The sequence below is a fragment of the Drosophila nasuta genome, chromosome 3 (assembly GCF_023558535.2).
Source record: "Drosophila nasuta strain 15112-1781.00 chromosome 3, ASM2355853v1, whole genome shotgun sequence".
Classification (NCBI taxonomy): Eukaryota; Metazoa; Arthropoda; class Insecta; order Diptera; family Drosophilidae; genus Drosophila; species Drosophila nasuta.
In genome coordinates, this window is record NC_083457.1 from 45,117,637 (window position 1) to 45,135,017 (window position 17,381).

At 37.4% G+C, this 17,381-nt stretch overlaps 1 protein-coding gene across 10 annotated transcripts in view; it reads right to left on the reverse strand.

Annotated features, from left to right (window-relative positions):
- Positions 1–641: 641 nt before the first annotated feature.
- The window catches only part of LOC132789426 (formin-binding protein 1-like), a 39,559-nt gene continuing 22,819 nt past the window's right edge, over positions 642–17,381 (reverse strand). Inside the window, exons 2-11 of one of the 10 annotated variants that reach the window (XM_060797438.1) lie at positions 10,325–10,440; positions 7,284–7,334; positions 6,026–6,170; positions 5,493–5,962; positions 5,246–5,438; positions 4,050–4,085; positions 3,076–3,425; positions 2,929–3,006; positions 2,174–2,340; positions 642–2,111 (exon numbers count right to left, since the gene is read on the reverse strand). In XM_060797438.1, the coding sequence (XP_060653421.1) occupies positions 1,948–2,111; positions 2,174–2,340; positions 2,929–3,006; positions 3,076–3,425; positions 4,050–4,085; positions 5,246–5,438; positions 5,493–5,962; positions 6,026–6,170; positions 7,284–7,334; positions 10,325–10,440 (1,770 nt within the window). In that variant the 3' untranslated portion in view covers positions 642–1,947. Of the gene's footprint in view, positions 2,112–2,173; positions 2,341–2,868; positions 3,007–3,075; positions 3,426–4,049; positions 4,086–5,245; positions 5,439–5,492; positions 5,963–6,025; positions 6,171–7,283; positions 7,335–10,324; positions 10,441–17,381 lie in introns of all 10 variants that reach the window. The other 9 variants (XM_060797434.1, XM_060797433.1, XM_060797439.1 and 6 more) reach the window with 9 other exon arrangements.

The following is a 17,381-nucleotide window of genomic DNA, read 5'->3' on the forward strand; positions in this document are numbered from 1 at the left end:
ACCATACCACACTCTCTTCGTGTAAAACATGTTTTCAGTTCTCATCAAGTGTCTGGTCTGTTATCTCGGCATTAGTTACTATATAAATTATATAAATTTAAGAATTTTGGAATTACGCGTATTTTTGTGTGTTCTTAGTTCAGTTTTCTTTCTTTTACTTACGTACCACGAAAATGAAATTGATAAATATAATTAAATTTTGATCAGTTTTGACAATGTCGCCTCCGACGTATTTACAACCTGCTTAGACATATAGTTTGCTCCCAGACTGTAGACAGACATTTCGGTCATATCGGAGATTGTTACAAAAAAAACAAATTTAATTGAATGTAATGAAAAAGTAACTAAAAATCTTAATCACTCGCTTGGCCTGCTAGTGATTCGCTTTGCCGCAGACTTATTTGTTTTGATTTCGGTTATTAATATAAACGTATTTTTCTTTATATAGCTTTATGTGTACATATACATATATATACGAATTATATAATGCGTAAATTATAAATAAATGTATTGCAAAGTGGCGTTCAACACATAACAAAAGGTAGCGCCGCCCGGCTTTGCTTTGACTTAAGCCTTAAATGTTGTTAACTTAAATAACTTATGGTTCTCCTATAACGAAATTAATTTCGAATTTCATGAAATCGTTTTGTTTTCTCCATTTTCATTTCATTAAATACGTATTAATGTGTATGTATGTTTGTGTGTGTGTGGGGGTGTCAGTGTATGTGTGAAAATGTACAAGGCAAAAAGCAATACAAAAGTTATTAGGTATAAAATTATAATTAAGTTGTTTAAAGTAAAATGTACAATTGTTGCTATTTCATATATAACAAGCTAGCGCGTTATTTGCTTTTCAATTCGTCAATTTGCATATGCCACACATGCAACATTGTCATAACTTTTGCTGTACGATAGATAGATGAGGATTACTCGATCGATCCTCAATAATTGTTCCAAGTGTTTTTCTTTCACTTTGTTTTTAGTTGAATTTTCTCATATTTAATTGTATTATTTATTTAGCAATGATTTTAAGAATGTGTGTGTGTGTGTGCTCTACAATCTAATAGCCACAGGGTCTGTCGCTTTTCTTGGTCAGCTCGAAAAGTAGCAGGTGCTATTAAATATATACGTATATGTAATTGTTTTTTAGAGTATGCGAATGCGAAATGCGATTATAAAAAATAAATGTAGTAAGCATATTGTAAAGTGCATTTAGATTGATTTTCAGGTGCCTTCAGAATATGTTTACCAGCTTACTTTTTATGTGATGGATGTTGATTGAAAATATGTTTAAGGTTGGTATTTAAATTATACTTTTTACGTGTATATCTATATATATTGATGTATATATATGCTTGTATATAGATGTATGTATATATATATAAATAGTTAATACATGATTGTTTGTTTTACTTAAAGTTGATCTGATGTGAAGAGGGAAACGTTTGCGTTTTGCATTTGCTTACAATTAGGTGAGGTCTGCTCGTGGGGTGCATATACACATACTATATGCGCTATATATATATGTATATATAGATTTAGTTTTGGTATATATATAGTAAATATAGTATATGAACTACGTATAGTTGTAATGATATATCTATTTGTCTCTATCAATCATTGAATCAATGCCATTTAAAATCATAGTAAATAGTATACAACATTTGTATAGAAATCCAAAAACTTGTTTAACTTATCCTTAAGACAATGTACATGGTTGTGCGTGTGTGTGTGAGTATGTGAGTGTTTGATTTGAAGTGATTTCCATGTCTGTTTTATGGCTGTCCAAAGTTACGCAAAGTTATGACAAAAGTACACAAATGTATGGAACATATGCAAAAATGCTGTTTTGTTAACATTGAAAACTGCCTCCTGCTGTTCTTTCTCGTTCTGTGCTCCATCCTATCCCATATCATTATAGGAGTTTAATGCTTACGGAAGCGTAGTCTAGGCAAAGAGTGTGCATTCGATGTAACTCGTGGGCACAAAGCCCTCGTCCCAGCCATTTGAGTTGTTCGCTCGTCTCACGCGCGTCCAGCCATCACCTTGATCGTTCTCAATCACCTGCAGCTCCTCGCCCTCATTCATAGGTATGCTGCCTTCGCTGGTAGCTAAAAAAAGAGAGAGTAGAAAACTTAGATAAATACAAAAGTGTCCTTCATGTTGTACTCACCTTCGAAGGGATACAGTGCACGACATGTGCCAAGCGGTTGCAGCAGCTCCACTTCCGTTTCATAGCACGTCTCCTCGCCCATGGCGTTCTCATTGGCGCTGCCCTGCCCGGAGCCGGGCAGCGAAGTGTGCGAGGTGCCGAGGCCGCTTTCGGGACTTGCCGAACTGCTGGATTTCACCATGGAAAAGGCAAAATGAAACGAAATATTTGAAAGAAGTTGCAAATCGCACATTATTACGTGTTCTATGTATAGTGTAAGCAAATAATATAAAAAACTATAATGAATATAAATATAATTTCACTACAAAATTATATAAATAAATTTAAAAATTTTGTTTTCTTTTCTTTGGCATATTGTGGACTTTTTTCTTTGGGCTTTTTCATTTTACTTAATTTTTATTAGGATTTATGCAGATGAGCAAAAGGAAAGTATGAAAAGAACCAACACCAAAAATCGAAAAATGCCATTAAACATGAGAAATAAATGTACAATGAGAAAATATGAGTAAGAGAAGATTATACAAAATGAGTAAAACGAGCCAAATCATAAGTGCAATACAATAGAAAATAATGTATGGTAAGTGTAGGTGTGTTGTTGTGTGTGTGTTTAATGTATGTGAGTGATTGTGTGTTTCTGTACGAGTGTGTATGTGTGTGTTGATATATAAACATTGAACGTAGACTTATGAGTGTACCCGTTATTGTTATTATTATGCCCATTTTGTATTTGCGCCACATTATCCTCAGAATCTGACCTGCTTAAGCTGCCAGCATCATCGGGCTGATCATCGCCATCGTTATGATCATCAGCGCTGGCGCTGCCATTGGAATGTCTGCCAAGAAATGAAAAGCAGCAAGTTAATAATCTTCTCATAGTCAGAGAAACAAAGTGAAATACTTACCTCGAGGTTCGGTGTCCGTTTTGCAATTGATTGCGATTCGATTGCGGACTGTTGTTGACCACCTGCAGCTGATTGGCCTTGTCCAAATAGCCCTGATACTTTTTCAAATCATTTTTCAGTTTTTCCAATTCATGCTCGGATTCGTTAAGTTGACCCTCAACGGTCATCGGATTGCCCAGCGATGAGTTCGCCTCATAGACAATCTTCATCTTCATGAGTCCATCCCGCGTATTCGTCTCCTGATCGACCTTGTGCTGCAGCTCCGCAATTTTCGCCTGCAGTTTTTTGCGCTGTTGATTCGGTGGCAGATCGCTAAAGTCCTCCTTTTGTCCGTCCGCCGTGAGTGAGTTCTATGGATGGTCGAATGACACAGCATTAGTTTAGAAAGCGTTGAGATCGACATCGAATAAGTTGTATGGGAACTATGTGCAATGAGTAACTATACAAGGCGGAACAACAAACACTTTAACAAACACACATTCACAGCAATAAGTTGTTGATAAACAAATAAGAACAAAAACTCAACCTAAACACAAAACAAATTATAAACAACAAGTAATAGGCCAAAAGAAAAAACACATAGATTTAATGAAAAAGACATGCTTGCATTTTGCATATTAATTTAATTAATTATTATTATTTGTTCTGCGTTGTGTGAGTGTGGAGTGTGCTGCTTTGGCTTGTTGCTAACTAACTAAGTAATTGAGTAAGTTATTTATTGAATTATCATTTTAGTTGAGTAGAATTGAATGTTGAGGAATGCTGGTGAGTGAGAGAGGTGACTCAATGAACAGAGCGAGAGATAGAAGAAGATATGCTTATATGTTATATGCTAGTGTCAATTAGGTTTTAGCAGTTGTGATTAGTCAGAGCGATAGCTTATTATATTAGTAGTAGTAGTTATAGTAGTAGTAGTAGATGTGTTAGGAGCAGAGAGTTAGTTAGTTGAGCTGGAGGAATATCATACATCATACCTTCATTGTGATACAGGCTTCAATTATCTGCCGTTGCTATTGGCAGCGAATTGAGTTCATTATTTGTATAGTATTATTTATTGATTTATACAAAGTTACAGTTTTCAATATTTCATTGATAACGAACGGTAGGTAGTATCACATGTTGTTTTTCCGGATGTGTATAAGTGTATGTTGTGTGTGTGGTGTTTAATTTGATTCAAGATTGTAAGTAAAAGCAATTGTGTTAGAAATTTTGTGTGACAGCAACAAATATGCATAAAGAATTAAAGAATTAAACACAATGATTAATTGATATGTATGATTATTTTTGTTTTCTTTCAATTTGTGTTGAAAGGTGGCGAATTCTTCAATGAAAAGCGAGTGAAAAGCGATTAAACAAGCAAATGGAGTGGAAAACTGAATTATGTAAATACAAGAGTTGAGTAGAGTAGAGATAGTAGAGTTTATGAAAACGATCTGTTATCGGTTTGTTTTTTTTAGTTTACAATTGAGGAGAAGACATGAGAGGACACGATACGAGACGTTACGAGAGAGTTACGATATGCGAGGCGAGGCGTTACGATATACGAGTTACGATACGATACGAAACGGAGCTGAGATGAGCCGAGCTTGACACTTGGTACTTACAGCAAAGTTGGAAACACAACGTCCGTTAGTTTCGTAACAGAAATAATAGACAAATGGCATAACGATTGATCGATAAATGATAAAACAGAAGAGAAAAATAGAAAGAGAAAGAGAGAGAGAATAGAGACGGCATGAGTAAAATGCCTATGACTTAAGAATAAACTTAAAACTAAAACACAAGAAGCATCCGAACACAAGAGGCGTATGTGCTGATTGATTGACTGACTGACTGACAGATCGATTTGCTGATTGATTGATTGATTGACTGACTGATTGTTGAACTCAATATATGACAAACTCTCTCACACAAACAAACGAAACATATAGAGAGCGGATGTGAGAGAGAGAGCTAGTAGCTAAAAGTGCCAGGCAATGATAGGATAAAAAAAAGTAAATTAAATAGATTTATAGAGAGACAACAGAGAAAGATAGAGATGGAGAGGAGGACCACATAAGGAAAGTTGAATAGTAGTAGAAGAACTTGCAGCTAAGTTGAATTAACCAAAACCAGAGAACCGGGAATCGCAACACGACAAGAATTGAGAATCGCAAACGGCTTCGCTCACCTTGTTGCTGCCAAAGATGCTGTTCAAGATGCCGCCGCGTGGTTTCTTGAACTTGGGACCGCTGATCGTGCCCTTAATGGTCAAGTGATTGTAGGTGACACTACTGTAGTTCGATTGCGTCGCTATCGAGGAGTCCATCTTCGATAGATCCTCAAATGGTATGTCTGCTGGTGGTTGGAAGCCCGATTGATATCTGTAAGAAAGCAGACTTTAGTTATAGTTTATGTACTTGACATGCTCAACTCACCTTTCGATCACTTTGAGAGAATCTTCCTGCTCGTTGATGGATTCACCGGCCTTCACGATGCCCTCCATGCAACGTGCAATGATGGGCGCCACCGAGGACTCAACGTCTGCGGCGCCAATGATGAACTCACGGATGCCACGCGTGCGTTTCTCGTCCAGCTCCTGCAGCCGATTGAAGACGGCGGGCAGTAGTGTACCATAGTGCTGTTGCTGTAGATTATTAGTCTTCTGCAGCTGGTTGGCGTACTCGTTCTTGGCATCATCGGACTGTTGTATCTTCGATGTCATAATGTTCTTGTAACGCTCAACTTCGGCACGACTCAGATTGAAATCCATGTCGGCCTTCTTGTGATTCTCGACGGCCTTCTCCGAGTCCCGATAGGCCTTGTCATAGTTGCGTTTGGCGCGCTCCAGCGACGACAATTGTGCGCTCAGCGTCTGTTGCAGCACGGTGCCATCGTTTAGGCATTTCTGCGAGTGTGTAAAGTGTGCATCATTAGTATGTTCAATAGTTTGGATGGTGATTTATTTTACCTTGCGATCTTCACGCAGTGTTTTCGATAACAGCGTCACACCCTGTATGATCTGTAGTTGCAGGGTCTCGGACACAACTTCGCGCTGTCCCGCCAAATCGCCCACCTCCTTGAGCAGATTGCGGAACGCTTGCCTCGATGTAAATCTGTGGTAAAAAGTGGCGAACCAAAGTCAGTGTTAAGTTAATGCCAAGTCAAAGCCAAAGCCAATCAGTTTAGCCCTCTTACAAATAACCCACGCCATTTCGCGCCTGCCCAGGTCTTGACTTGGACACGCGCCCACGCCTCCAAATGCCGCACACACTGTCGTCGGTTTGTCAGTCACTCCGTGTCTGTCATTTGTCGTCCCGACCGAACGGCAATCATGAATAAATTTATTGTCTTTTACAACTGTATAAGGCAGCGGCATATTGAACTGAAATGTTTCTTGCTGTCTCGCTGTCTTGATGTCTCTCTGTCATATTTCATGACCAACTCTTCAAGCGTTTCGCGAGGCCAATCGAAGCTCAATGGCTTCATTGCCATTTTTACGACTATACATTACAAATTTTTCGCCTTACTCTCTGCTATTTGTGTAGTCATGATGTCAGGCCTCTGCCGCCGCCACTCAAGAATGGGAATAGAGCGTTCCCAGTTCTCGCATGTAATTAAAACTGAGTGCTGCCTGGCCGCAAACATTGCCACAGACCGCACATCTAAATAGCAACAATCATGCGTTGTTTTCACATCTCACGCATATGCATAAGAGCCAAGAGTACTCTATAAACTCCAAAGTTTCTTTTGGTCATATGAACAGATTTGTCGAAAATCCATTTAACACTTTGCTAACCAGCTTGCCAAACACAAATCGCGCAAATTATGGTTAATTTTCCGAAAGATTTAACAAAATTTGTGCAATCGTGTTAAGGCAAAACCACTTGAAAGCTTTAATGATACCCTGTTTAAAAGAGGGATAGAAGGTATGCTGCTTTAAAGTAGCAGCTTTATACATTATTATGGATTGCGAGTTCAGACTATAAACCTTATAAACACCTGCTCAATATTTATACTAATAGCTGATTACTCAGCTTCTTTGCTTTCGTTCGTGCCGCAATTTCACACGCACTTAGCTACAGGGTAGCTCACAGTTGAGCAGCTGCAATTAGCAGCTCTCTCGCTGCTCTTATTATATGATTGTTATTATGCTTATAACTATGTGTTTCGTTTTATAGTATAGTAGTAGTTATTGTTATTTTGTGTTTTGTGTTTTTTGTGCTTACTCATTGTCTTCCTCCTCCTTCTTTTTGGGCTGATAATTTTTCACTAAGCGCCTGCAAAAAGAAAATCAACAAAAAAACATAACATGGCATTAGTGAAATTTGGTTTATGCATACAAAGAAATAGCAATAACAATACGAGCATAGTAATAGTATGTAGTAGTAACAACAATAACAAACAAGCTAAAGTATTTGCATTAACACGAGAGACTTTTCATTTTGCCACTGCGAGACACGCAAAGCGGTCTTCAGTAGTCTACAGTCTATAGATTTCACTGGGTTGTATTTAATAACAGCGACTTGAAGTTGAGAGTTTTCCATTTCATGTGGCCGCTGCCGCTGCTGCTGTTTGTGGTCTAGTTGAGCGCCTGGGAAGACGCTGAAGCTGAAGCTCTGCTTCTGCCAGTCGAGCAATGATAATGTCATTACGGGTGCTCTCAACCCTACCAGTAGCTGCAGGCTGGCAGCGGCAGAGGCCACAGTTCAACCCAGTTCAGTTCAGCTGAGTTGAGTTGAGTTGAGTCAGTCAGTCATCAAGCCAGCCAGCTCTCGACTCATTTTGCGCCATTAAAATTGTGGGAACAGACGCCGCCACCGCATTAAGAAATAAAAATTTAAATGGAAATAAAAAAGAAGAGTAAACAAGTAGTACTTGCTTGGTAGAAAGTTTTGAACTTGAAGATACCTCTTCTTTTGGTAAAGTGATTCTCACTAGTATTTATGTCATTTATAGCATAACAATCTGATGTTCTAATCACAAATTGCAGGAAACAAATCAATAAATTACATCTACCTTTACATTAGTTGTATATTTTACAAAGTTTTACAAATCTTTTCTTCTTTAAAAACCTTACATCATGTTGTTTACTTTGTTTTTATACTTAAGTTCATCTGTTTAAGTAAAAGATACCATATTCGTCCCTTACTTTCTTCTCTTTAATGATGTACAATATAAATATAAATGCAAGGAATATAAGTATCCATTTTTATACTCAATTAATCTTCCTTATTCTATTTTGTATCAATAACTTAATCTTGTTTATTTTAAATACAAGTTATATACATAAATATTAATTTTCATATTCTAATAATGTGTACCTTATTTTATTTTGTATCGCTAAGCAAATCTTTTTATGTTTCGTTCCTTAATCATGCACACCTAATAACCCTTCTCATATTCCAATAAAGTTTTCATTATTTCGTCATCAACCCTCTTCAATTACCTCCCACTTACAGGGTATTGACAAAATAGCTGCCTAACGATGAGCAGCGTTTCCCAAGTGCTTTGCCAAGAACACCTTGGGCAGCGCGGCATCCACAGCAAGCAGCATAATCATGAAGCAAATTAAACAATTATGACGCCTGGTTGCAAGTTGAGCCATGGATGGGTTCGGCTTTTGTCTGTCTGTGTGTGTAACTCAGGCTCAATCAAACACTCGTATAAATATACTTATGTATATATTTATATGTAGTGGGTAAAATTACGCTGGGTATTCAGCGTCTCCAATTCTCCAGCTTTTACCCTCTTGCCCCACGCTTTGCCTCATGGTGTTTTCCGCGCAGTGTCGCGTGTCAGTTGCGTGGGGCAGGTCGCGGTCGGCTCTTGTTTATTCAGTTGTCATTCCATTGCGCAATTTAGCCAGCGCGAGTGGACGCAGACATGAGCATGTACATATTAATGGGGTGGGCCACAGCTTCCCTCCCTCTCAGTCTCGCTCTCTCTCTCTCTAAGCTGAGGTGCGGCTCCACATTCTCAGTGGCAAAGAGTGACCCCAACAGCCGCGTCTAAAGGGCAACAAATTGAAGTGCGCCACAGTACAATATAAGCATAAATTTTATTTGATATGCTTATGGCTCACAATTAGCTACCCTCGCGTTCTCTTGCTCTCGATTCTCTAGTCTATACATAAATTGATTTTACTGCCCAGGAATGGCCAATGGAGCACAATCTCCACAACTTGCTGACCTTGTGCTGTTTTTACTACAACAAATACATACATGCATACTTGTATATAAAAACAGATTTAACATTAATGAGAACTGCACTTGCGTTCAGCTTTAATGTGTGTCTTGTTTCTTGTAAGGAATTGTTTATTTCTTTATTTTTTTTTTGTGTCTATTAATTTCGTGTTGTTGCTGTGACAGGCCACCGAATTGGGCGCGGCCTGTGGCACCAATGAGAGATGCCGATGCAATCGCGCATAAGTAATAAAAATGTATAAGCTAAAAATCATTTAATTGGCTTACAAATATGGGCATTAAGTGGCGCCAAATGATTTACACATATCTCGGACGCTTTAAAAGCTTTTATAATTATTTCAGTAAATATTTTTCATACAAAAAACAAACCAAAGCAACAAATTAAGTGCCGAGTTCAACGTGAAACCGAAAGTGTATAAATTATTCTGGCTTAAGTTTTTATAAGTTAAATGATCCCTCAGTGCCCTTGTCTTTTAAAACGCTCTCAATTTATTTTTAAATTGCTATATAAAATATCTATATTTAAAAATCATAAAATAAATTGTGTTGGGCATCTCTTCATTAAACATTTTCGTATTCAAAATTGCCACAAAATATATATATTCTGCAATAATATTTTAAATTGCTTGGAGATCTCTTCATTGACAATTTTTGCAATTTCAAATTACCTCAAAACATATATACACTACAATAATATATTAAATTGTTTTGGGATCTCTTCATTCAGCATTTTCGCATACATAAATTGTGGTTGAATTTTATTTCTTTTTATTGTAGAGAGCTTAACAATTCGGGAGTCAACTGTATAGCACATTGAGGTAGGCTAAGCGAAAGCCATAAATTTACTCTCCAAGTGTGAATTTCAAAACTGAAGCTAAAACGGAATCCGGGACTGAATATAAAGCGAGAAGCTCGTTGATATGCAAAAGTGTGAATCACCAGTTAAATTCTAAATTCAAGCCGAAATGTCAAACTGTATCAAGCCAATTATAATATGTTTCTTCAAATTTAAGCTGAGTCACAGTAGTAATTAAATAAAATGTTAATATTTATTTTACACTCACCTTAATTTGCCGGCATATTCGGTTTCTATGGCCACTCGATCCCGTAAGAAATTGGCATATTTATCGAGCACATCAATGCCTCTGTTTGTGTGTAAAGACAGATTATCAAACTGATCCTGCAAAAATAGAAGAAATAAAATGTATAATTAATAATGTGAATAAGTCGACACATGAAACGGATTACAAATATATATACGTCTATAACATTTTGTGTGAGACGCAAAAACAAGTAAAAGAAATTGTTAAACTTGACATTGAAGCGCGAACACAAAGAGAAACTGAATTGCGTGCTTCAACTATCTGTATTTGTATCTGTGTATCTATAAATGTATATGTATCTGTGTCTGTATCTTAGTGGCAAATCTCTTGGAATTAATCGAATTTTGTATTTAATTAGAGCAAAAGGCAACAGCTGCGTCACAGCATGCGCATGAGCAGCCAACGTGGCGTATACGCAACCAAATGAAACTCAATTGAATTTGATATATATATTGAATATGTGAGATATAAATGTATCATGCGAATATACTACACACATATATATGTATATGTATGTCTGATGTATCTCTTTATTTGCTATCGCACTCATTTATAAGGAGAGGCAGACTATAAGCGATTAATGCGCCATAAAGAGCGACTGGAAACTGAACCCAAAGTGGAGGCCTCTCATTAGCAGCTACTGCAAACGATTTACATTAGATTTGATGCTAAACATTTGTCATTAAGCGTTGCCACAAATATGGCAGGCATCCACTCTGTGCAACTTCCTCGACAGAAATTGCCGTGTGACATAATGTCTCGAGTTATGCTTTTGCCAATTTGCCATGCGGCATTCAATACAATTTGTCAATAGACAAAACAAATAAACAAACGACAAGACGAACAGAAACTGTGCTTCGCTCCACTTTTTATACACACATTTAAAATTTCGCACGCAAGAGAAATAAAAGTAAAAAACTGAAAAATACATAATATGCTTTAAACTCTAAAGAAACAAAATACAAAATACGTAACATCAAAAGACGTTTTGCCGTTGTGCCAATCACACGCCCACAAAAGACACCAACAACAAGAGCGACAACAACGCGTCAACAGGCCACAAAACAAGCTGAATTCAAAGCAGTTAACAACAAAACGGCCAAAAAATACTTGTAGACAACAAATCTGTGGAGTGGCCCCAAACATGCGAATTTGCATAAGCCTCACAAAAATTAACAAAAATTACATAATAAACTTAACTAAAATAACAGTTAATGCCCCCGTCGCTATCACGATCGAGAGTCTATCAGCTTTATCGAGTCTGTGTCTCTGTGTCTGTGTCGAGTCTCACTCCCCCGATTTGAAGCTATTTGGGCCACTAATTTACGTTATTTGGGTCTCTCTGATTTTGCTTTTGCTCGTCCTCCCTTTTGGTTGTTGCTTTGCTTTAATGCTTAATGTGTAGCGAATTTAAATGTTTTCAATCAGTGAAATTTAGCAATGTCGACGCCGCTGGCTTCGATTTTCACTCGATATTTTGAAGACAACGTGCGCGCAATTAATTAAAACTAAAATACTATAAACAAGCTATAACAGTAAACCTTGAAAAGTCGACTACGTAATACACTTAATGTTTGTGAGAAATAGGTGAAAGACTATTAGAGATAGAGCTATAATTTTGTTCGACAACCCTTGCTATATCAATATACCAAGTAAACATTTGAGAATATTGATATACCAAATATACATCTTGGTATGTTAATATGCCAAGCATACATTTCGTATAATACAAATAATTTAATAAGAACGGATAGCTCACGGAGGAACACACTTGACTGTAGCTTCCTTAGTTATTTTCCCGAATTGAAGCATTTTATACATATCAATTACCATTTCATAGAATTTAATTCGCCAGTTTCGTCTCAATACTAAAAGCGCAATTAACAAGAACCAATTGAATCAAAAGAAAATAATCAACAAAACGATTGATTCTTGGATTCATCTTTCTTAAAAACCCATTCTTATATTAAATAAAGTTTAACAAGAGATGTAAGCTTTACTATTGTTAAGGCAGAATAATAAAGCAAAGAAGTTTTTATAAAATTTCGCGTTTCAAATAGAAGCATGGGACTAAAGGCAGATGAAGTTTCTTTTTCCTGTAACTGAAAATCTCATTTTGGGTAGACTAATAAAAATAAATACATTTTTAATGCATACAAACATGAATATCAATTGTTGCCCTAGTATAATGAATTTTCTACAAAATGTAGTAATTATTTCAAACTAATCCAACCAACAATCAAATGAGTAGACAGATAAAAAGAACTATAATTTAATATACAAAAACGACAAAAAGTGCCATTGAATGAGCCAATCCAATCAACACTATATGATACATAATGAATGTTATAGTTATATAGTTCAAAGCGTTGCACATTTTGCAATCAACTTAAAAGACCCTATTGCAAGGGTATAATAAACAATTTTAAGTGGCATTTGTAGAATTCTTTGTCACACAACTTTCACCCATTTGTGCAGAGAGTGTGTGCGAGTATTTAGGTGTATGTCTGTGTGTGTGGGTGTGTGGGTGTATGGTTGGTTTGTGGGTGAAGCAGCATTTTTGTGGCCAAACAAAAACTAATCAGGCAAATGCGTTTGTGAAATGTTGACGACACAGAGACACGTGAGAGATAATTGAGTTGCGAATGCGGTTGCCACTGTGCCACAAACTGTGGGCGGCATGTGGATGCCACGGCGTGTGGGTGGCCTGCCTGCTTGCCACAGCTGTCATTGAGCACTGAGCACTGAGCGAGTTTTGCATAATGCCCGAGGGACTCGACTCAACTCTGGGAGATCTGGTTAAAGAGTGTAATCAAATTGGTTTCACGAGCTTTTCATTATTTGTCTTCGACGTGTTCGACGCTTGCGCAACATCCTTTGGCCAGCGGGAAATTGCATTTCCAATTGATCGACTGTGTGCCAGTTTTTTTCTCTTTATTGATTTAAAAACGAGTGAGCGGTAAATTGGAGTCTGAGCAGGAAAGTTGCGATTAACGCCATTGATTTATGTAAAGAGCAAATAACACAGGTGAGTGGCAAATCAATAATATGATGATTGCATTCAGAGAACAGCGATAATCGCAAATTGAGGAAAACCAACTGCTAATATTATTCATAATTGATGTAGCATTAAAACGCACGCTCTCAAGGTAGCAAATGAAATGAGTTTGCAAGCTGATCATGGAAAGAATTAAATCTAATTTTTAATTTTATAGCAATCAATGATATTGTTTGATTAATGGCAGCACAAATCTAAAACAAAATTACAGTGTTAACCCCTTTTTCGGATTGCATAAGACTCGACTCTTTTGTTCAGCTGGCGAGCGATCGACGAGAGATTAAAATGCTGCTCAGTTATGCTCGACTGGCAATCAAGAGTTCGTTTTTATGCGCACTGCGAGCCGAGTCCATTGGTTGACATTGACAGACGACTCTGGAGGTTATTTGCCAGTCTCATCGCGCATCGCATAGCTTCAGATTGCGTTGCGCTGTTTCTCGCATCTTGAATCTCGCATCGATTCGCATTGGATCGCATTGTTAACCTTGACCAGGCTGACTCGACTCGCGTCGACTATAAAAGGCGGACAAGCGCGCTAAACATATAAGGAGCAAACAGCATTGGGGCAAGGGTTTGCAAAATGGCATGCCAAGACTCGAAGACTCCCCCTGTGTGGCATGTGGCAAGCAGCAGGCAATGTACGCGATGCCAAATGAGGAGAAGCTGGCAACAAAGTTGCAAAGTTGTCGCTGCGATGTGGCGACAAGTTTTATGAGTGGGTTAATAACCTGCGCTGATATTGAAGATAACCACGAGATAAACATTTAAATAATATTTATTTACTTAAGCGAGTCCGACGCAAGATTAATGTCGCAATCGCCAAAGCTTTTGACGCTGGCTAACAAGCTGGCCAATAAATCATGGCGAAAGTTGGCCACAAGACAAGGGGGCAACAGATGTCATCAGGCATATGCCTCAAATCCATCCACAGAGCTCTTCGCATAGTATTAGTCGCAGTCGCAGTCAAAGCCAATCCCAAAACACGCTTTCACTGATACACACACACATCTACACACACACACACACTCACCTCACATATCTCCACACTTAACACCAAAGACAATCAAGTAAATGTAACAATAAGAATCTAATGACAAGCACAATAACTAAACACTTTCCACACACAGGCAGAAAAACACAAACACAAATACAAATATAAATAGAAATAGAAACAATGACAATAAAAAAGCAATAAAGAAATTAACAAACCAAGAGCAATAACAATAACAAACAGCAAAGGAAACTCATCGACAACACAAATAAAACGAAAAGTGTTAAATTCGATTGAAGATTGTCATCGATTGTGTGTGAGAGCAATCAAAGTGCAAATGGTATCGGAACAACGCCATCGAAGACCATCGACCACATTCCACATCGAACCCCAAACCCCCACAGCACATAAGGGCGTTTCCATTACAGACCTTAATGATCTGAGGTTTGTGCAGCAGGCAGCAAGAGGCAGCTACAAAACATCGCCTCGCCACTGGGTCAAGATTGTAATTTGAGCGATTGATTAAAGCACTCGCAGCACAGCAATCGCTTGAAGTTCATTAAATTAATCGTGTGTCTCTGCTTCGATTCGTCTCGATTCGTTTTGTTTCGTTTTGTTGTTTTGTTTCGTTTTGTTTCAATACGTTTTCGATTCGTGACAGTTGATCAATGCCCAAGAAACCAGATAAAATGCAATGGACATGCCGAGGAAATGCCGCATCGAATTACGCTTACTTAAACTGAACAAATTGCAATTAAAATTGAATGTACTCTTTATGGTAAAAGTTAAAAATCAAATCAATTTGCCTATATACAAAATTTCAATAAAAATTGAAGACTTTTTTTTATATTAAATTGAAAATGCAGTGGCGAATCTTCTATTATTACTAAAGGAACCGTAATATGCAATATGTGACTGGTGAATTGTCGATTAGATTTTATTATGATTTCTTTTGCGTTGTTGCCAATGAATTGCTCACTTAATAAATGACCAAAGGCCTTGAAGGCTTCTCTACATATTAATTTATTTATTGAGCTGCTGAATCAAATGTGTAAGAAAGCAGAGTTGCTATCTCAGAAAGGAATGCTAAGTGCATTCTTTAATGTTTTATTATTTTTTTAACAACTCTGATAACTTAAAATTGCCAAATAATGAGATAATTTTAAAGTGCCTTTTTGTTAATAATGAAAATACAATTTTTCTGATTTCTAAGCTTTAACAGAAATCAATGTATATTTAACATTTTCTTTAACAACTCTCGAGGCTTTAAAATTTCCATATAATAGGACAACTAAAAAGTGCATTATCGATCAGTATAATTTTAATGAAAATGCAATTTATCTGACATTAAAGTTTTATAAGAAATCAATGAATTTTTAACTCTTTCTTTAACAACTCTGTCAGCTAAAAAGTGTCAAATAATGAGAAAACTATAAAGTGCATTATTGCCAGTATAACTTTAATGAAAATTGAATTAAACTAACTTTAAGTCTCAGCAATCAATGCAATCTCTATTGGCAAATAATAAGGAAAACTATAAAGTGCATTGTTGTTAGTATAACTTTGATCTAAATGCAATTGTTTTACCAAATAGATAATAAATATCTGAGCTTTGAATAATGCCAAATGTCACCTGTTTGATAGGTCTAATAAGTATTGCAGCTGCAGTGCGATTTCTAGTCGCAGTTGTTGCTCTGGGGCCTGTCATAAATTCAATTCTAATGGCAGCTGGCGTGTCGAGCATGGAAAGGAGAAGAAGGAGGGCCATTGGCTTATCTAATCGAATGCTAAACCACAGAAGGTGCATGAGAGACCACAGCGAGTAGTACAAACACCACACAAGCAGCCAGCAGCAAGCGCATTTAAAGCCAAATCAAATATTGTGCAAGAGGTGAAGGGGAAACCTGCAAGGCAAGAGAACAACAACTAATACAACAACAACAACACTAACAGCAACAACAACACTAACAGTAACAGCAAAAACAACAGCAACAGCAACAACACTAACAGTAACAACAACTACAACATGATGGCCGCCAAATGAGCTGCGCGTTGCTCTGTCAATGTTTGTCTTTATGTAATGACTGCAACTGCAACTGCAACACAACTGTAGTTGCAACTGCCACTACAACTGCAACTGAAGGGTGTCAATTGAAGCAGAAAGCGACAGCAACTAAGTACACTATGCGTGTCTCACTCGCACTCGCAATTATAATCGTGGTAGGCGTACAATATGGTTCCTGTTTTACATTACAATTGTCGGAGCGTTGCGCACTCGACCAGAAACATTGGCTTCCTTTTTGGCTCTGCAATTGCTTTTGTTTTCAGTTTTCAGCTTTCAGTTCAGTTCAGTTTGAGTTTAGTTTCGTTTGTTTTTCTCTCATTTTTAGACCCAGTTCGAGCGACCGACTAACCAAGCTTTGGCCAAGCGCTAACCCGGCCAGGCTAAGAAAAAAGTGGGTAACAGGTGCAGCGGCGACAACGACGATTTGGTTACCAATTCCATTGCGGTTTGGAAGCCATAGGCGGCTTGTTTAATGACGGGGGTGGAGTCCGCTTGCTGAGCTTACCGAGAGCTGTCAAGAGCTTGAGGCATGCCACACACACACACACACACAATAATTGCACTCGACAACAGGATTAGTGCACCGCATACAAAACCAACTACTTGAAAACAAACACTTGAAGTGAGAGAAAACGCAGGCAGATATTATCTTTTAATGCCTAGTCTAGTTAACAATATGCAGATGAGGACTTACTACAGTAAACAAAGATATATTTTGTTTTAATTACACATTTCTTAAGTTTGAAACTTAAATGATATAACGTTCATGTTTTTCCTTTTATATGTCTTTATATTGACTAAGATTTTTATCTGAAATAAAACATTAACCTTGCTTTATTTTCAGTGCACATTCTTCATCTTTCGGATTTATATCAAAATTTTAATTTATGTCTCTTCTTTATGT